Below are 21,770 nucleotides of genomic sequence, written 5' to 3'. Positions count from 1 at the left end.
CAGAAGATGGGAGGAGCCAAAAAACAGAAACAAGTATCATCACCAGGCCTCCTTTCTTAAGCAGGGAAGTAGGTCGCTTTTCGGGTGTCCTCTTCAAGGTCTAAGCCATTTTCTTTTCCTTCACTCATTTATCGGGGATTCCCCCACACACAGCCAGAAGCACCCCAGGGTCATATCTGCCTCATTGCAATGGAGCACGCATGAAGAAATGCTATATATTAGAGGGATATTAGAGAGATTATGTGGGGTGATCTGAAACCTGGTGTGTGTAGGAAGCTTGGGGTGGAGCCAGGGCTAAACAACAGGGAAGACTGGAGTAAAGGTTAGGTCAGGCCTAAAATCTTCAACAGCTGAAGGGACTCAGTGGTAAGAGACTAGAGCAAAGCACCTACAGAGGTGCTGGCTTTCTGTTTGGGCTTCTTGCCACAACTGAAGAGCACCACTGCCATGGCCTTCCTCTCCAGACTAGATCTTCAGGAATGCCTCCAAACCCTGTCTGTTTTGCAGTGGCTCCCAGTCTACGTGTTTTTAGGTGAGTGAATCCCAGGGGCCGGAGAGCATATGAGAACAGGCCAAGAAAGAGTCCAGGAACACCCCCCCCTCCCCCGGCAATAAGGAAGGTTCCAAAGAGATTATTTGGTTGGTCCCCACACTCTGGGAAAGACTGCGCCTCCCCACCCAGAGAGAGGGCTCCTGCTAAGTTCATGAAATTTCTCTTTCCAATAGAGTGGCACGAAGGCCATGAGTGAGGCTACTGTTGTTCTCGTTTAAAGATCACAGCGGCCTTCTCAGGACTGCCCCCTCTTTTTTAAAATTTCAAGTCTTTATTTAAATTCCAGCAAGGTAGCTCATAGTGTAATATCAGTCTCAGGAGTAGAATTGAGTGATCCGTCACTTACATAGGACACCCAGTGCTCACCCCAGCCAGTGCCCTTCATAATACCCATCCCCCATTTAACCCAGCCCCCTGCCCACCCCTTCTGAACTAGCTGGAAAGAGTCATATTCAGGGACGGGAGCAGAGGTGGTGGTGGCTTGCAGAGCTGTTGTTACTAGGTAGGCAGAAGGTGACTTTCCAGTATAAAACTATGGTGACAGAATTCTGGAAAGTCTCAGAGCTGCCTGAGTGACTCATAGGACAAAATTTTAATAAAGTGCCTGTTGTGCCGTGGACTCAAAGCATGGCAATTATCAGTGCCTGGCAAATGGGTTGAGAGCTCTCAGCTTTTCCCAGCCAGAAACTAGGACCTCGTGGGCAGTCAGTTACAAGGACCAAGCTTGGACACTGGATGGGGAAAAATGTCATCCTGAAGGCAGCCAGTGCCAATCTATGGGAAGCTATCTGATCCCTTAGAGCAGATGGTCTTAACCAAAGGCCTATAGACCTAGAACCTGAGGTTGGGAGGGAGGGGGCGATTTTGAATTTGCATAGAAAAAAATTACCTTTATTTTCACTGACCTCAAGCTGAAATAATGAATGTAGGCAACAAAACACAAAAACATCATCAGTACCAGTGAATTTTTCAGTGATAGACATCACAGGTTTGCTTATCACATGCTATTTGCTGCAAGGATCTTGAAATTTCTTTTATGCTCATGACTACCTCAAAATTCCAGTAGTTATTGGAACCACCATTAGGTCTGGTTATTTAATGCATGAACCAAGAAGCCCAGGTTACTAGATCACGTTTTTTATAATGTTTTGAGAATTGCATCATAATATGATGCATTTCCTTTGTAAGTCTGTGTATTTTATTTTGGGCATTTAAGGTATTATTCGGAGAAGGGGTTCCTGGGCTTCCCCAGACTGCCAACGGGGTCCATGACCCCCAAAATATGATGACTTATTGAGCCTCATTTTAACCAAATCATGGTGAGCTCTTAGTCCGTCAATGGCCCACCTCTAGATGTATTAAGAAAAAAAAAGCGGTATTTCTGTAAACTTCCTTCTTGGTCTTTCATATTTTCTCTTTGTCTCTCTTTGCATTTATCTTAACTTCTTCCAACAGATCCCTTTGACAAGTTCAAGCCCCCAGTTAAGGAAGTGAGGGCCGCTGGAATATCCTAAAACGCTTGGCATCGTGGTGACAGCCACCATTTCAAGTCTGGATCTCAGAAAGAACAGGCAGAGATGGGGATTAGAGAGCAGAGGAAAGAGGTCCAGAGAGGAAGAACTGTGTAAGCTGATCCCTTTATGGGTAGGGTCTGTCCCACCCCAGAGAGACTTTGTGTGGCATTCAAACACAAGTGCCCACGCCGGTCTGGCTCTTCTGGGGAGCTCTCTTCAATAAAATGTTTTCATTTTTCGACCACAAAATGATTTGTTTTGAAATATTTTTTTTTCTCTCTTCCTCTCCCCATCTCAAAGGACACTGTCTCTAGACAGGGATGAGGATAGAGGGCATATCCAACACTGAATATGTAAGATCCCATGTGAGCCTCCTAATATTAGCTTCTAACATTAGAATGTTAGCCTCCTAATAATGCCCACCCCCATCTTCCTAGCCTCCAGTCATCCTGGAAGAGCTGGAGGTGTGGAGTGGGAATGTTAGTGACCAATGATGGCACCTACGTGTCTTCAGGGGAAAAAACTCATAACAGATGTAAATGTTTTGTTTCTCCTGCATTTTCAAAAGTTTTTAAAAACTGCAGTGAAATACACATGACATCCAATCAACCGTTTTAACTATTTTTTAAGTGTCCATTTTATTTTTTTAAAGACTTTATTTATTTATTTGACACAGAGAGAGAGATCACAAGCAGGCAGAGAGGCAGGCAGAGAGAGAGGGGGGAAGCAGGCTCCCTGCTGAGCAGAGAGCCCGATGCCAGAACCCTGAGACCATGCCCTGAGCTGAACACAGAGGCTTAACCCTCTGAGCCACCCAGGCGCCCCTAAGTGTCCATTTTAGCAGCATTAAATATATTCAGTGTTGTGCAACCATTGCCAACCTCCATCCACCTCCAGACCTCTTTTCGTCTTGTAAAACTGAAACTCTGTACCCAGTAAACAAGAACTCACCGTTTGCCCTTCCCCAGCCCCTGGCAACCACCACTCTACTTTCCATCTCTGAATTTGAGTCGCACTCAAATGGGTGAGTGGGCACTTCATGTAAGTGGAATTATGAACTCTTTGTCCTTCTGAGACTGGCTTGTTTCACTTACCATGTCTTCAAGTTCCACCTGTGTTATATCATGTGACAGGATTTCCTTCCTTGTTAAGGCTGAGTAACATTCCATTGTGTGACTATTGTTAAGTAATGGTTCTATAAACATGGGTGTTCAAATGTATCTTTGAGATCTTGTTTTCAATTCTGTTGGATATATTCCCAGAAATGCAATTGTTGGATCATATGGATGTTCCATTTTACTTTTTTTTAAAGATTTTATTTATTTATTTGACAGAGAGAAAGAGAACACAAGCAGGTGGAGTGGGAGAGGGAGAAGCAGGCCTCCCTCAGAGCAGGGAGCCCAATGCGGGGCTCGATCCCAGAACCTCTGGATCATGATCTGAGCCAAAGACAGATGTTTAATGAGTAAGCCACCCAGGCACCCATATTTTACATTTTTTTGAGGAACTACTATACTGTTTTCCATAGCAGCTGCACTGTTTTACATTCCCACCGATAGTGTGCAAGGGATCAAATTTCTCCACATTCTCTCCAACACTTCTTTATTTTCTGTTTTTTGAATGTGATGCCATCTTACTGTGATTTTGATTTGCATTTTCCTAATGATTAGTAGTGTTGAGCATCTTTTTGTATGCTTATTGGCTTGTTGGCCATTTGTCTCAACTTCTTTTAAATCGATCATCATTCCATTTATCTTCCTCTACTGGTTTAGATGTTATACATCCTGTTTCTATTATTTTAGCAATTATGCTACAAGTTACAACATGAATCCCGGGTCTTGGAGTTTACCGAGGTAGCTGTAGCATTTAACAGCGTGAGATATTAAAGATATTAAGATATTTACATCTGTTCAATAGTTACAGAGCAAATACTGATTATAAGACAACAACTGTCCTTGTCAAGACTACAATGAGTCAAGTACCAACTCCTTACTATCTAGGAACAAAGATAAAACAATCATTAATTCCACCATTGTACACAGTTTACACATCATACTGGACACACACACAAGTTACTACGATAGAAGACAGACTAGTAAGTGAAAGAAGGAGTCACAGTGAAGTGATATTAGGGTTTCAAGGGAAAAAATATCACACCAACTTGAGGGGATTGGGAAGGTAGAAAAGAGAATCAGTGAAACATGGTGAACAGGATGTGGATTCTGGAATTTGTGTAACTTGGACTACAGTTCACTTTGTGACTTCCAACGAGTTCTGTGACCCACTCTAAGGCTCAGTATCCCCATCCTCTCAGCTTGGCCTTCAGTAATTGTCCATACAGAAAAGTGTCCCTCCCTCCCTCCCTTCCTACCCTCTCTCCCTTTTCTCCCTCCCTTCTTAATTTCCTCTGTTCTACTCTTTCTCACCCACTTCCTTCATTCCTCTCTTTCAGAGCTTTCCTCAGTGCCTCTCCTTCCCAAATGATGTTCAGAATCATGGCTGATTACTGAGCATCACTGAAAGTAATGGGAGACAAAATAGGGGAAAAGAGGAGAAAAAAATGCAGAGGGACAAGAAGGAGGGGAAACGTGAGAAGAGAGGAATGGAAAGACAGTTTGGGAGTGATGTGAAATAGTAAGACTCATGAGCCTTAGAACTGGGCAATGGCCCTGACAGACCCCTTCCGGTCCCCACCCCCCCCACCCCCGTGGAGGGCCAACTTCCATTAGAGAATGGCTCTCCATCTGTCTTGTCTTTTCTGGGCTTGTATCACCATCTACCTAAACTGTTGCTATATCTTCTTTCCTGGCCCTCTATCTTCTATTCTCCATCCTCTCCAATGTATTCCACTGTTTCTGAAGTAAACAACATTATGACTGTGCTTTTTAAAAAAAAAAAAATCTGGCAGTAGCACGGGAAATGGACCAGAAGGGAAGACACCAGCAGGCAAAAAGAGCAGACTAAAGACTGTACTCCAGACCAGAGGAGATCGAGCCTTCAACTATAGCAGTGGCAATGGAGATAGAAGCAGGAGAATCAATGGGAGAGAGATTTTTTAGAAAGGGAAGGAAGTCTAAGAGAGCTCCAAAATATTGCAACAAGGCCATTTATTTTGAGGGCTAAAAAATGAATAGGAACTATCCAGGAAAGAGCTGAGGAAGATTCTTTCAGGTGAAAGGGGATGGCATGCACAGAAGCCCACACTCTCCCTGTGCTGGGCAGGAAGAACAGAATGAGTTGGAGGAGAGACAGAACAGTATGGTGGAATGCCTAAAATAAGGGAGGTGGCCAGCGGCTTCACCACAGAGGGCCTTCAAAATCAAGATTACAAGACCTTAAGAGCCTTCACCTTAAGAGTCATCAGAAGCCGCATTCGATGCTGAATTATTAAATTACCATTTACTCCCACACATTCTTATGTTTACAGTCAATTTAGACCCAATAAGTAATTTCAAAGCTACAGAAATGCCTCCTTAACGACCCAGTCATGTTCCTGGTTAAATGCTGTACAGAGACAGAGTCAGATTTGCATTTAGCATCACACACACACACACACACACACACCTTCTGCACTTGTCCAATTATTTTTTTAGAGTAAATGCTGAGAGAAGAAATAAATGGCCAGTAGCGCCTAGGTGGCTCAGTTGGTCAAGCGTCTGCCTTCAGCTCAGGTCATGATCTGGGGATCCTGGGATAGAGGCCTGCATCAGGCTCCCTGCTCAGTGGGGAGTCTGCTTTTCCCTCTGTGCCCAAACCCCCCCAGGGGGTTTGCGCTCTCTCTCTCTCTCTCTCTGTCTCAAATAAGTAAAATCTTTTTTAAAAAGATTTAGAAGACATTAAAGGTCATCTAGGAAAGAGATAATGGTGGCTTAGACTGGGTAGTAACATGAAGGGCGGTAATAGAAGCATTTGAAAGGCATTTAGAAGGTAGAACTGCCAGGAGTTGGTAACTGACTAAAGGAGAAAATAATTAGAGCTTAGAGGTTAAGGGTGCAGTCTCTGGAGTAAAATGGTCTTGACTTTTCAACCCTGGCTCACCCACACGCTAGCTTTGTGGCCTCAGGTAGTTATTTAACCTCTCTAAACCTGGGCTCCTCATGTACGAAATGAGATTAGTTGCTGTCATAATGGAGTATTTGTGAAGATTAAATAAACTATGCATGTAAAACGATGAGTGTACAGTAAATATTGCCTATTACTGTATGAGGAAAGTGAGCAGGTACGATGCATCAAAGATAATTTGAAGAAAGGACCCACTTAGATTCATACTGGTACCACCTTTAACTTAAGCTAGTAAACAATAGTAATTGGAGGTTATACAAGTTTAAAATTTATTTTTTTAAGCCAGGGCCAGGGTCATAAGGGTCAATTTATCAAGAAGATATAACTGTCCAAAAGTAGATGCACCCAACAGCAGAGCTTCAGTATCTATATGAAGCAAAAGCGAGCAGAACTGAAAAGAAAAATAGACAAACTAACAATGATATTTGGAGACTTCCTCCAAAACCACAAACAACCAAAACTCACACAAGATGAAAGAGAGAACCCATAACTACTAATTAAGTTAAATTTCTAATTTTGGAAAATAAGAAACCTTCCAAAACAGAAAACTGCAGGCCCAGATGGTTTCAACAGCAAATTCTACCAAACATTTTAAAGAAGATATATCACAGATTCTACACAACCTTTCCCAGAAAATAAAAGAGGAAGGAACACTTGCCAACTCATTTATGAGGCCAGACCTTGATAACAACCTAGACAAAGACAGTACACGAAAGAAAACTATAGACCAATATTCCTCATAAATATAAATGCAAAAATCCTCAATAAAATACTAGCAAATTGAATCCAGCAATACAAAGCATAATATACCACAGCCAAATGGGCTTTATCCCAGCAATGCAAGTGCAAATATTTGAAAATCAATGTAAACTACCATATTAACAAAGGAAGAGAAAACACATGATCATATCAACTGATGTAGACAAAGCATTTGACAAAATTCCATTTCAGTCATGATAAAACCTCTCAGCAAACTAGGAATAGAAGGAAACTTCCTCAACCTGATAAAGAGCATCTATAAAAAAAAAAAAAACAACAACTGTAGCTAACACCATATTTAATGAAAGACTGAAAGCTTTGTCCCCAAGATTGGCAGCAAAGCAAGGATGTCCACTCTCACCATATGTACTCAACATCATACTAAAAGTCATAGCAAGTGCAGTAAGACAAGAAGAAGGAAAAAAGAAAAGCATACAAATTGAAACATAAGAAAAAAAACACTACCCTAATTTAACAGATGAGATGATTGTCTGTAGAAAATCCCAAGGAATCTATTAAACAGACACACACACACACACCCAAGAACTAGCAAGGGAGGTTAGCCAAGTTACGGGATACAAGATCACACATAAAAATCAACCACAGTTCTATATACTAGCAGAAAGCGACTGAAAATAGAAATTCAAGGGGGCGCCTGGGTGGCTCAGTCCGTTCAATGTCTGACTTTTGATTTCAGCTCAGGTTATGATCTCAGGGTGGTGAGATTGAGCCCCATGTCAGGCTCTGTGCTCAGAATGGAGTCTGCTTGAGAGTCTCCCTCTCCTTCTGCCCCTACACCAACTCACACTCTAAGTAAATAAATAGTCTTTTTAAAAATCAAAGAATAGAAACATTTTACATAAAATACACCAGTTTTAGCTTCCACATTGTTGTCCACACACACTTCAAAATATGATACCATTTTCCTCAACCTGTAGCATGTGAGCCTGAGCAGGGAGCCTGATCTGGGGCTTGATTTTGGGACCTTGAGATCATGACCTGAGCCAAAGGCAGATACTTAACCTACTGAACCTTGCCCCTATTCTTAATAAATTTCAATCATCAAGAACTGCACACAACATGTGCTACTCAAAGGGACATTTCAGAATAGAGTGGCTGACAGATCTCAGGGGACCTTGAGATCATTTCAGGGCTGTCCTTACTGGCCTGTCACAATCAGGCCACATTTTGGAGCTCCCCACTCTGCCTATCAATCAGATGTCATGGTAGTAAGTCTCTTGACATGACATTCTAGTGGACTTCAGAAACCAATCTACCTATAGTGTTCAGCAGGGTCTGAACCCACATTTTAAAAATGGGAATTCAGATGACCTGTGAGATGCAATTAATTCCCAGGACAACTGTGGTGCTCCAAAAACTCAAGGTTAGGCAGGATGGATCTATTCTTTTTCAAAAAAAAAAAAAAAGGCAACAAAGACATTGATCATCATGGCAGAATACATTTGCCTAGTATACCTGTATGCTTCTCAAGTCGAGCACCGGTTGTTCCAAGCTCCATCCCTGGGCTGTGCTCTCCTGCAGTACTCTAAGAAATACTCCCCACAGTGCTCTGAGCAGCTGCAGTACTTATCCTATATTTGCTCTTAACTGAAAAAAGTCTTTTAACTTCATATTAGCTTTTTAAGTGGTTAATCCACTACCTTTACTATATATTTGCACTTACTGGTAGATTTTTACTTCTGCATGTTTTCATCTTACTAGTTAGTGCCTTTTCTTTTCAGCTTAAAGAAGTCCCTTTAACATTTTTTTGTAAGGCCAGTTTAGTAGTGATCAAATCCTTTACTTTTGCTTAGGTAAACCACCCTCCACCACTCCTTCAATTCTGAATGATAACCTTGCCAGGTAGAGTTTTCTTGGTTGAAAACTTTGCTTTTGATTATTTGCTTGTTTTCTTTTTTTACTGAAGAGTAATTAACATTCAGTGTTACATTAGTTTCAGGTGTACAATATAATGATTCAATAATTCTAGAGGTTATTCACTTTTCATCAAGATAAATGTACTCTTGATCCTTTTTATGTATTTCACCCTACTCCTCACTCATCTCCCCTCTGGCGACCACCAATTTGTCGGTATTTAAGAGTATCATTTTGTTGGTATCTTTTTCTTTGTTCATTTGTTTTGTTTCTTAAATTCCACATATGAATGAAATCATATGGTATTTGTCCTTCTTTGACTGATTCATTTCACTTAGCATGATACCTTCCAGGTCCAGCCATGTTACAGATGGCAAGATCATATATAGATACACACATACACATATACATATAACAGCTTCTTTATCCAATCATGTATGGATGGACCCTTGGGTTGCATCTATATCTTGCCTGTTATAAGTAATGCTGCAGTAAACATAGAGGTGTATATATCTTTTCCAATTAGTGTTTCTCACTTCCTTTGAGTAAATACCCAGTAGAGGAATTACTGGATCATATGGTAATTGTATTTTTAATTTTCTAAGGAAACTTCATACTGTTTCCACAGTGGCTGTACCAATTTGCATTACCACCAACAGTGCACAAAGGTTCTTTTTTCTCCACATCTTCACCAGCACTAGTTATTTCTTGCCATTTTGATTCTAGCCATCCTGACAGGTATAGGGTGGTATCTCATTGTGATTTCAATTTGCATTACCCTGATGATCAGTGATGTTGAGCATCTTTTCCTGTGTGTGTTAGCCATCTGCATGTTTTCTTTGGAAGAATGTCCATTCATATGTCCTCCACCCATTTTTTATTTGGATTATTTTCTGGTGTTGAGTTATGTAAGTTCTTTTTATATTTTGGCTAGTAACTTCTTATCATATGTGTCATTTGCTAATCTCTTCTTTCACTCAGTAGGTTGTCTTTATGTTTTACTGATTGTTAACTTTGCTATGCAAAAGACTTTATTTTGACGTAGTCCCAATAGTTTATTTTTGCTTTTGTTTCCCTGGCCTTAGGAGACTTATCTAGAAAAATGTTGCTATGACTCATGTCAGAGATATTACTGCCTGTGCTCTCTTCTAGGACTCCAATGGTCATGTCTCAAATTTAGGTCTTTGATCTATTTGAGTTTATTTTTGTGTGTGGTGTAAGAAAGTGCTCCAGTTTCTTTCTTTTGCATATAGCTGTCCGGTTTTCCCAACACCATTTGTTGATGAGACTCTTCCTTCTTGTATATTCTTGCCTCCTCTGTCATAGATTAACTGACCATATAAGCATGGATTTATTTCTGGGCTCTCTATCCTATTACATTGATCTATGTGTCTATTTTTGTGCCAATACCATACTGTTTTGATCACTACAGCTTTGTAGTACCTTGGAACCTGGGGTTGTAATATCTCCTGCCTTTTTCTTCTTTTCAAGATTACTTTGGCTCTTCTCTCTGCTTTTAATATTCTCTCTTTATCTTTAACTTTTGGCATTTTTTTATAATGTGTGTTGGTATAGATTTCTTTGGATTCATCTTATTTGGAACTCTTTGCTTCTTGGAGCTGAGTGTCTATTTCCCTCCATAGGTTATGGAATTCTTTAGCCATTATTTTCTCAAATAAGTTTTCTTCCTCTTTCTCTCTCTCTTTTCCTTTTGGGGCCCATATAATGAAAATGTTAGTCTGCTTGATATTGTCCCATAAATCCCTTAAGCTACCTTTACTTGTTTTCAATTTTTTTCTTTTTAATGCTTGGTGTTAGTTTTTCTGCCCTGTGAAATTGACTGATCCTTTACTCTGCTTTACCTAGTCTGCTGTTGAACACCTCTACTGTATTTTCCAGTTCAGTTATTGTTTTCTTCAGTTCCATAACTTCCGTTTGGTACTTTACTATGTTTTCTATCTCATTGTTGAAACTCTCACTGTGTTTGTTCATTCTTCTCAAGTTCAATGAGCATCTTTATGGCCTTTACTTTGAATTCTTTATCAGGTAGATTATCTCCAATTTTAAAATTTTTAAAAAGATTTTATTTATTTATTTATTTGACAGAGAGAGAGATCACAAGTAGGCAGACAGACAGGCAGAGGGGGAGGGAGAAATAGGCTCCCTGCTGAGCAGAGAGCCTGATACAGGGCTCGATCTCAGGACCCTGAGATCATGACCTGAGCCCAAGGCAGAGACTTAACCCACTGAGCCACCAGGTACCCCGATTATCTCCATTTTTAAGGGTTTTTAGTTTTAAGGTTTTTTCCCCTGAGGAAAGTGAGTCTTTCACTTGGAACATATTCCTCTGTCTTCATTTTGATTCGCCCTCCATGATTGTTTCTGTGTAACAGCTATCTCTCCCAGTCTTGAAAAAGTGGCCTTGTGTGGGAGATTAATTAAATTAATTAATCCTTTATCTTTTGATTATTCCTCAGACCTTTATAATTGTTTAACTACCCTGATTTTTTCTTGATAGGTTCCAGTTGTTGAGGGAAGGCCAACACTTGTCAGTGTCCCAAAGAGAGAGACCTCGGACAGTTTAGCTTCAGGTTAATTACAAGCCAGATCCGCAGGCAACAGTTTTTAAGGTAGGCAAATATAGACAGTCTTGTGAGTCTACAATATAAACCCTGCTGATATCCAGACAAGAAGCTCTGGAGGTGTCCTCTGGTCAACAGCTGCAAAAATTGTGGCTTTAGACTTCAAGCTCCCGTCTGAGTGGTATCAGCCAGCTGTGGGGAAGACAAGGGAGGCCACTAACATGGCATCTCCCTGTCCATATTCCCTGGGGGGGTTCCTCTGTAGCCCCTGGATGTGTGGCAAACCTGAAGCCTGCCCCTCAGTATGAAGCTTAGGGACAAGAAAATAAAACTTTTTCACATGAAGATTAGGGTTTTGTTTCAGTCTGCTGTTTGTGCAGTGCCCTGTGCCAAAGACTATCTCTCTAATTGGTTTGGACTCATGAGGCCCAGAAATGCATTTCTCCTGACCAAGACAGCCAGGTGCTCAAGGAGTGTCCTTTCTATGGGCTGCATGTGCTTGCTGGCCATGGCTTGGTGGGCCACGACTGTGGCTCATGTGGGTGGGACACTTGGTCAGCCCAACTGCAGTGGGGTAGGCTGCACCTGCAATGCATGGAAGGTGGTGGGGGACAGTTCCACTGGAGCTAGCAAGCTAGAGGCAGGTTGTGAAGAGTCACCCGCTAGTCCCAGCACCAACAAAGCAGGAGAACTCAAAAATGACACCCAGTGGTGCCTCCATCCTTAGCGAGCATCTAAACAGGTTTCTTTTTCTCCAGCAGATGCTTTAAGATTAAAACATGAGTCTTCCACATTCTGTTCAGGCGCCTTTCAAACTGTTGCTTTTGTGCTGGGTCCCAGGGCAAGCAAGTCTGTGTGCAAGCCCTTTTAAGAGTGAACTTTCCATTTCCATTTCCATTTCCATTGGTTCTCCTTGAAGTAAACCTTGGTTTTCAAGACCAGACACTCCGGGGTCTCATCTTTCTGGTGCAGTTCTCAAGGTTTGGGAGGCCTGAAATTAGGCAAAAACACTTCACTCCTCAGGGATGAGCTCTAGATTATAAGACCTCCCTCCCAACTGTGGGTCACTGCTCCCGAATGTGGGGGTTTCTTTACAGACTGTGTCTCCACCTCTCCTACATATATCAAGGTGGCTTTTTTATCCTTTGTCCTGGAGGCTCTGCTCAGCTAGCTTTAAGGTCCTTTCCAGAAGGAATTGTTCTTTGTGTAGCTGTAGAGTTATGTTCATGGGAGAAGGTGATCCTTCTACACCACATCTTGAACCCTCTATGGCCAATTGATCTTTGAGAAAGATGCAAAAGTAATTCAATGGAGGAAGGGCAGTCTTTTAAACAAATGATGCTGGAACAACTGGATATCCATATGTACTATACGAACCTTGATCAAAACCTCAAATCTTAGTAAAAAAATAACTCAAAATAGATCACAGACATAAATGTGAAACACAAACTGTAAAAGTTCTAATAAAAAATTTAGAAGGGAACCTTCACGACCTGAAGTGAGGTAAAAGGTTCTTAGATTTTTACATCAAAAGTACAATCTGTAAAGGGAAAAAATGATAAACTTGACTTCATCAAAATTAAAAGCTTTTGCTCTACGAAAGACCCTGTTAAGAGAACAATATAAAAAAATAAACATTGACTGGGAGAAAATGTTTGCAAATCACATATCCAGCAAAGAACTTGTACCCAGAATGTATAAAGACTTCTTAAAATTCACCAGTAAAAACAAAACAAAAAGACCCAATTGAAAAATGGACCAAAGTGAAATAAATATATCCTCACCAAAGAAGATATACAGAAGGCAGAGAAGCACATGGAAAGCTGTTAAGCATGATTAGATGTTTGGGAAATGCAAATTAAAATTATGATGAGATACCACACTACACATCTATTAGAATGGCTTGGCCATCTTCCGTACAAACTAAATTTAGAGCCTGCCTTATGTGAGCATCTTCCTTGATAATTTACACTAAGGCTTCTCACTTGAAAACAGATAAGATTTTGGAAGCCTCTCCTGGTGTCAAGGCCATTATATCTAAGAATGCATCATATATACATCCACACAAATGGTTGTTCTTCATCATTCTTGCCTCAGACACCTTTGCTTTCTGTGTGTCACAGAACTCCTTGTTCAATGAGCTCTAGCTCTTCCATGTTTGGCCTCTGTTTCTCTTATCTCTTTAAATCTCACTTCTGTCCCTGCGACACCAGTGATTCTCAGACAGGCTGTGTTTGGCGGGCTTGTCTTCAAAGGACATTTGTGGTCTCCTGAGGTGCCATACCTGCAGTTCAAATAGATTCCACAAGGGGGATAGTGTTTATGGAAGTATAGCTCTTGGTTAGACTCCCATTACTTGTGAATAATAGAAAGAGACCAGATATAAGGCACACAATCCATCTATGGTTTAGATAGCATCACATTTAAACAACACAAATGCTGCTTAAACACTTATCGTTTGAGTTTACCTATTATTGAGAAAACATTTGTTTTTCAGCCAGTCTATAGATATTTGCTAAACACCTACTACATGCAAGGCATGGTTCTAAATACTGGGGAGACAAACAAAATTTATTTGAAGCAAGACATAAAGGAAATGATACACTTAGGCTACCTTTAATTAATAATGATTCTTGCTGAGTTTTCTTCTGAAGCTTACCTGGCACATTACTCTCATCTTTTTGGAGGGTCAGAGGCAGCAGGACATTTCGCTATGGAAAGCTTCCTGTGAAATTCCTCCCACCGCTATTTCTTATTTAATTAGCGTAATTGTAACAACCATCTCAGCCAGCTCTTGCAGAGAGAATTCAGCCTATCACTAAGGTTTCTTTTACTCCATCACATGACTTTTTAAAGAAAAGCCCATTCCATCTTTTTTCCTGTTGTTTCCCTCTATGTCCAAAATGCAAGAGACAAACCCACTACTAAGTAACTCTTGAGTTTCTTTCCCTTCTCTGGAAATTTTATCTACCATGATGTGGTGACCCAGCCCAAGAAGTCATTCCCTTAGCTGGGTCTTTTTTCTTTCACAATATGTGTATTTAGCCCCTTTTTCTCATGAATGCAAATTTTCTTTTTTTTAAGATTTTATTTATTCATTTGACAGAGAGAGACAGTGAGAGAGGGAACACGAGCAGGAGGAGTGGGAGAGGGAGAAGCAGGCTTCCCACTGAGCAGAGAGCCCAATGCGGGGCTCGATCCCAGGATCCTGGGATCATGACCTGAGCCGAAGGCAGACGCCCAATGACTAAGCCACGCAGGCACCCCATGAATGCAGATTTTAAAATGGAATTTAATTCCCACTGCTGTGAGATGTATCAAGTTTACATTTCAAAGCCTACTATGGCCCTTTGCTAACAGAGATAATATTCCCCCTTCTGGATTTTTGAGACTTTTTGAATGTGACAAAACTGAACCTAGTAAAGCACTTTCTAAATACGTGTTTTCTTCTCAGCATCAAGCAGCCTGTAATACTGCAGGCAGCCCTCTCTGCTGGTATGTACTGACTTAGCAGTTCCACAAACAAAGGAGGGTCAAGCTTTTAGAAAAGAATTCCTGAAGTTCCAGAATGGCGATGTCAGTCACTGCTTCAAGGAGCTGTTCTTGCCAAGGCACTTGCCAAGTAGTGCTGTCATTTGACCCCAGCTGAGGGCCTGCTCTGAGAATGCCATTTCCTCAGTTAAGATCTCAGCCACCAAAGGGACTAAGGCCGAGGGACTCCGAGGTGGGCCTGGACTATAGCAGAGTTGGGAGGGGTTGTGAGGGAAAAGGGAGAGAAGGGTCTCACATCAGCCTTGATCTGCTCATTCAGTATAGAGCAGAGATGGGAGTTAGAATTATATTAAACTTGACGGAAACTGAAGGAAACTGAACCTTTGTGTCCCCTCAGGAGCGATTCCTATTTTGCTTATACCCTACTTTCTGGTGTTCACTAAATATTGGATCTTGTCTGTGCTTGCCTTAGCCTGGCTCGCCTATGATTGGAACACCCACAGTCAAGGTAAGAAACAGAGGAAGAGTGGTGGTCCCTGTGTGTGCTGAGGATGGAACCACAGGGAGAGAGAAATGGAGGGAGAGATTGGGAGAGGCAGAGAGAGAAGGGGTGGGAAGAGGACAGAAGGGGAAAGGGAAAGGAAAAGAAGTAGGAAGGTAGAGGGCAGGAAAGATGGAAAGAAACAATTAGAGGTAGAGGGAAGGAGAAGGAGAGAGGAGACCAAAGCTTAGCAAGGAAGAGAGATCTTTCCCAGTTTTCCCAAGAAGGATTAAGAGGTTTTAAGACAGGTGCTCCCAAACTTGGAATATCTTTCTATCACCTTCCTGGCTGGCTACAGGGGATCCGGGGCCTTCTAGATCTTCTTGGGGGTTGGATTCAGAGACAGTACCTATCTAGAAATATGGAAGTGTGTAAAGGGGACCTCTTCTCTGACCCAAGGGCTGTAAGAAGAACCCTCCACCTCTGGAAGAGGTTTGAGGGATTGGCAGTATCTCACCTGCTCTTTCCTTCCCTTCTGTACCCACAGGTGGTAGGCGTTCAGCTTGGGTACGAAATTGGACCCTCTGGAAGTATTTTCAAAATTATTTCCCAATAAAGGTAACTCCCCTTCCTTTTAGTGCCCTTGGTTCTTGTTGCCCAGACTCTCCCCCTCTCAGCTCCATGTTTTCAAAGGCTTTAGTGACCAACAGTGAAAGTGAAGCCCCAGAAGCATAATGCAGGTTAGACATCCAAGATGGATGAGCAGGTAGGGAGATGGATGGATTACAGCCTGTCTTCACAGTGGCAAACCCAGGTCAGCCTCTCTGAGCATCATAACCCCTGGCAATCCTATGACAATGAAAACATCTCAAAGAACAGGGATCTGGGGTTCCCCAAGGGAAACACAGGATACCTGCTTGTACACGTCCTCTCTTCCTTCTTCCTATCTGCCACCCTGACTTAATCTCCCTCCAACAGCTGGTGAAGACTCACAACCTCTCTCCCAAACACAACTATATCATTGTCAATCACCCCCATGGCATTGTCTCTTATGGTGTGTTCATCAACTTTGCTACTGAGGCCACTGGTTTTGCTCGGATTTTCCCAGCCATCACTCCTTCTGTAGGAACCTTGGAATGGATCTTCTGGATCCCAATTGTGCGAGACTATGTGATGTCAATGGGTGAGTGAATATAAGAAATCATTCCATTCTCTGACCCACCTCAGAGCTCCAACCCCAATAAGCCCTGACAGTCCACATCTCACATCCTGCTGGAAGAGGACTTAGTAGAAAATGAGTCCAGAACACACTGGGCCAGTAACAAGAGTATGCAGCCACGCAGCATGTTCTATCTAAGATATGGGTGGTAGGATTTAGTTAGTCAGTAAGATAATTTATAGGCAGTTATAAGAGTTGCCAGAAATCCTTTCAGAAAAAGAAGCAGAAGGCTGGAGTCCAGGATCAAAGCCAAAGTGGAAAGCAGAAGGTCAGTGGTGGCTAGTGGCTAGTCCTGATCACCCCTGAGAGAGAGAGACCTCTGGACAGTTTACAGAGCTGTAAGGCTGGGGAGAGTAGATACTATTGATCTAAGAGGCAGCAGGCAGAGGAACTCAATGTAGGTGCAATTGTAGTATCACAGACCCTTCCACAAGGCAAGCAGCTGACCCTAAGGACCAACCTCAGGATAGCGCAAACCCAGGAAGTGGAGGTCAAAGACAGAAGAGTGGAAACAACAGTAGTCAGGAAACAGAACTGTCTCCAGCATGAAGAGCCCAGAGGAACCCCTTTCCCCAATCTCAGGTACGAAGTTTGCTATGCCACTTGACTCTTTGGTTTCACAGGTGTGTGTCCAGTGAGTGGCTTGGCCTTAAAGTATTTGCTGACCCAGAAAGCCTCAGGCAACGCTGTGGTTATTGTGGTGGGTGGAGCTGCTGAAGCCCTCTTGTGCCGGCCAGGCGCCTCTACCATCTACCTTAAAGAACGGAAAGGTTTCGTGAAGTTGGCACTGAAGACAGGGTGGGTCCCCAGGTTCTTGTGCCCTAAACCTGTTAGAAAGGGCTCTCTTTTTACTCTGGTTGCTTCCTTCTGCTCTTTCACACTGTGTCTTAATTGTATTTGGGGCTCCAGATACATTTGTAGGCACTTCTTTTAATTGAAGTTGGAGAAAAGAGCAGGAAAAGACCTTTACCTTCTGCCCATTAGCCTAGTTAGCTAGGGGTCTGGGGAAACAGAGCTTTAATGTATATCAACGCACTAACTGAGAGGCCCAGAAAACATACTCAGCGCAGGGAAGGCACTGGGCTTGAGGCTGTGGGGATTGCAAAAGTAAATAAGACATGATTATTTTCCCCAAAGAGCATATAATCTGGTTTGAAAACTAGAATGCATTCATTCAGCAGTTATTGAACACCTCTGTGTGTTAAGCATAGTACTAGGCATTGAGGATATAAAAATAAATAATACCCGGTCCTTGCCTTTAAGAAACTGACAGTCCCATGGAAACAGAAGTGCACACATGTAATTACAAAATATGTCCAGAAGCCAACCACTTATCTTCTCAACTACAAGCCCCCACAGTTTAAACTAGCACCATATATCCCTTGGATTATTACAGTCTCCTAACTGCTCTACCTGCCTTCACATCCTAGAATCTATTCTCAACCGTAGCTAAAATGATCCCATTAAACGTGAGATTATGTCACTACTCCAAATGCTCCAAAGGCTCCCATTTCAATCTGGGCAAAAGCCAAAATCTTTATGGGGGCCTGCAAAGCCATAAATGATCTGGTCCTTAGCTACCCCTCATCACCCACTGCTCTCCTCCTCGTTCACTCTAGTAGAGCTACAGTGGACTTCTTGCTGGCCCTCAAACAAGCCACAGGCTCCTGCCTTAAGCTCTTTGCTCTAACTGTCCCCACTTCCTGGAACACTATTCCTCCAATTAACTGCTTGCCTCATTCCTTTACTTCCTCCAGGTATTTGCTCAAATGTTTTTTCTCAATAAGGTCTATCCTGATCATCTGGCTCTATTTTTTCCTGTTGCATTTATCACCTTCTTATGTATCACTGATTTTACTTATTCATATATCTGTTTTTTTGTTTATTTGTTATTATTGTTTATTGTCTGTCCTCCCTCAAGAAAAACTGTAAGAGATTTTTTTTTATCTATTTTGTTCACTGACATGTCCTTAGGGCTTAAACCAGGGCCAGTGCATAGAAAGAGCTCGATAAATATTTGTCGAATGAATGATGTGCTGTAATAGAGTTATGTACAAAGTCCTATGGGAACAACAACTGATGGAAACATTTTTACTCTCAAGGTAGAAGTTTCATAAGTGAGTGACATCTGAATTGTGAGCTAAAATATTAGTAGGAGTTGCCAGTCAGGCTAAAAGGGAGAAAGAATTCAGGGGACCTACAACATAGCAAGCATTAGGCGAGGACCTAGAGATCCAAAGATGAATGACAAATTTCCCATCTTTGATCAGCTTGACAGACAACTAGGGAGTCAGACAGGTAAGGAGGTAACCGTAATAACTGAGTTAGACTATTGTTAGTGTGGAGAAAGATAAGCTGAAGGGTACCTAATTCATATTGTGGGGGAGGGAATTGGAGGCAGTCAAAAAAAGGTTTCTTCAAGAGATTGAAATTGGAGCTGAGCATTGAAGGGCAAAATAGAATTAGCCATGTGAAGACAGAAGGAAGGCATTTCCGGCAGAGGGAGCAGAATGTACAAAGAAGCATAGACAAGAAACAGCTTGGCACACTTAGTATGGTTAAGCAGATTGCAAGAAAGGGGCGGGGAGAGGGGAAGCTAGCACAAAAGCTAGAGCACAAAAGCCATGGTAAGCAGCACAATACAGAGTGAGGATCTGGAAGAGTTTTAAAAAGAATGACATGTCCAGATACACAGTTTAGGAAGATCATTCTGGATGCTAGGAGCAATGAAAACAGTTAGATTGCCCAAGATTATTTTTTTCCTATCAGAGGACAAGGTGCAGCAGCTCCCCGTGAAGAGTTCAGTTGGAAGGGTGGGGCATGGCAAGAGTGAGACACAAAGCTGAAGATGTTTGGGTGCTTGGGTTCTTGTTCTATAATGGGGAGATTAGAAGGTTTCATACCTTGGAGAGGGTTTTGCTGGGGGGAGCTCCCTCGGAGAGTTCATACTCTGCTCCTTTCTTTGCAGAGCGTACCTTGTCCCTTCCTATTCCTTTGGAGAGAATGAGGTTCACAATCAAGAGATCTTCCCTGAAGGCACATGGATAAGGTTCTTCCAAAAAACCTTCCAGGCCACATTCAAAAAAATCCTGGGACTAAATTTTTGTACCTTCCATGGCCGGGGCCTCACTCAAGAATCCTGGGGCTTCCTTCCTTTCAATCGGCCCATTACTACTGTTGGTAAGCTTTCCAATACCTCCGACCACCTTTGTTGTTGATTCCCCCCACCCAGGTCATCCATCAAGTCACCGAGGCCCAGCAAACAGCTGGGATGGGCAGTGGGAATTCCAAAGGGTATGACTGAGGGCAGGGTGGGCAGGACAACTGAACAGATAATAGTTGTGGCCTTTTAATAGCTGCCACGAGAGCATCTTTATTCACAAACATTCCTTCCCATCACTCTTCTGAGCTTGTTCTCATTCTCTTCAGCATGGATGAGATTAGGTATTTGCAGTATATGGGATGAGATGGAGCTAGAGCACAGGGAAAGAACAAAGGAAGAGGAGGGGACAAAGATACTGAGTTTCAGTATGTGGCTCCTTCTGAGGGATGGGTAACTTGAGTTGGGGAGGGGAGGCTCTGATGCTTGTTTCTTCTCCTTCCCCGTAGTCGGGGAACCCCTGCCAATCCCCAAGATTAAGAGGCCAGACGAGACGACTGTGGACAAGTACCATGCACTCTACATCAGTGCCCTGCGCAAGCTGTTTGACCAGCACAAAGTTCAGTATGGCCTTCCTGAGACCCAGGAGCTGATAATCATATAACAGGAACTAGATCTCCCCCATTACTAAACTCCTAGAACATTGAGGGATTCAGATAGGGCTACCCAGGAAGAAGAATTTGGGCAGAGAGGAGGATCTCAGGCGTGAGAAAGGCCAAACAAGCCAGCAAGTACTTAATGGACCTCGCTTGGTGGAAAGAACCAGAGGGGCAGAGGAAGAGTAGGGAACAACCAACTTTAGAAAGCAGACTCTTGTGAATCCGCAGATCTTTTCTGCCCCATGACTCCAACCAGCTCTCTGATCAAAGGAATTAGAAGACAAAGAACACCACTGCTTCTTTCTCCCAAGCCTTAGTGACACCATACTATGTAGCTTTAGGCTTAGAAGACTTGTTTAGAACAGGAATGGTTTGTTTCCTCTTCCTCCTTACAGTTTGGGAAATACAACAACGTAAACCAGAGACCTGACCTGGAGTTCCTGATCCAAGCAGAAAGGATTCCCTTTAGTTGTGACAAAACTTTTGCATGTAGTTATGCTGTCTATAAAAATAAAGGTCTACTCCTGAAACTAACATTACACTATATGTTAACTTACTAGAAATTAAATTTAAAAATTTGAAAAAAAAGAATAAAGTTCTAGATACATAAAACAGGCTATGACTAGTTTCTAATTACTGTGGTTCACTACTGGTCTTCCCTCAAACCTGGTCAAGAAGGTGGTCTGTGGAGAGCCATTTTCCTCTTCTTTACCCATCCTTTATACTTCCTCTGACAGAAAAGGTAAGAAGAGGAACCAGAACTGCTACACAGTGTAGGAGACAGGAGCAAAACAGTGAGAATTGGCATAGATACCCACTGAGTCGTCCATCTCTCCTAACCCCACATAACCATCCTGCGTCAGAAGGAAGGGAGCCACAAGACCATGCATGGACTGAGTCTACTTTATATCGAGTATCTACTGTGTAATAGGGATTATGCCGTCATTTTTACAATCTTTGTCTCTTAATGCCAATGCCAACCCCGTGAAATTGCTGTAATCCTCATTTCACAGAAGCTAAAACTCAAAAAAGTTAAGTAACTCGCCCACAGTCACATATCTTTGGATAGAAGTAGCATTCAAACCCAGGTCTTGCTAATTCTAATCCAAAGTTCTTTCTAATACATCAACCACCACACCTCCCATTCCTCATTTCCTGGAGACCCATTAATCAGCTTCATTTTCCTAAATAAGGACCCATGGTACCCCACTTAAATTAGTTCATAACTGTGGACAAAGTGACATGGATTCTACTCAGGGTTAGATCAAGGTTAGACTTCAGGGAAAATAATTTATTCACTAAAAAAACTTTTTATATCAATAAACTGGAATTGGGAATCCACAAACAAACCCATACATGTATGGCCAATTGTTTTTGCCAAGGATACCAAGGCAATTCAATAAGGGGAAAGAATAGTCTTTTCAATATATGATGCAGGGACTACTGGATATTCATATGGAAAAGAATGAAGGTG

At 42.2% G+C, this 21,770-nt stretch overlaps 1 protein-coding gene across 1 annotated transcript; it reads left to right on the top strand.

Annotated features, from left to right (window-relative positions):
• The first annotated feature begins 294 nt into the window (after window positions 1–294).
• On the top strand, window positions 295–20,698 carry DGAT2L6 (diacylglycerol O-acyltransferase 2 like 6). The gene is made up of 7 exons (XM_032847761.1): window positions 295–532; window positions 15,235–15,345; window positions 15,866–15,936; window positions 16,297–16,501; window positions 17,161–17,335; window positions 19,506–19,717; window positions 20,147–20,698. Exons 1-7 carry the CDS (start codon window positions 448–450, stop codon window positions 20,299–20,301), a joined length of 1,014 nt encoding a protein of 337 aa, XP_032703652.1. The 5' UTR covers window positions 295–447; the 3' UTR covers window positions 20,302–20,698.
• The last annotated feature ends 1,072 nt before the right edge of the window (window positions 20,699–21,770 follow it).

This window comes from Lontra canadensis, unplaced genomic scaffold (assembly GCF_010015895.1).
Source record: "Lontra canadensis isolate GAN:19392208 unplaced genomic scaffold, GSC_riverotter_1.0 scaffold193, whole genome shotgun sequence".
NCBI classification, from domain to species: Eukaryota; Metazoa; Chordata; class Mammalia; order Carnivora; family Mustelidae; genus Lontra; species Lontra canadensis.
Note: the sequence above shows the minus strand (reverse complement) of the source record. Positions and strands in the feature narration are given on the sequence as shown.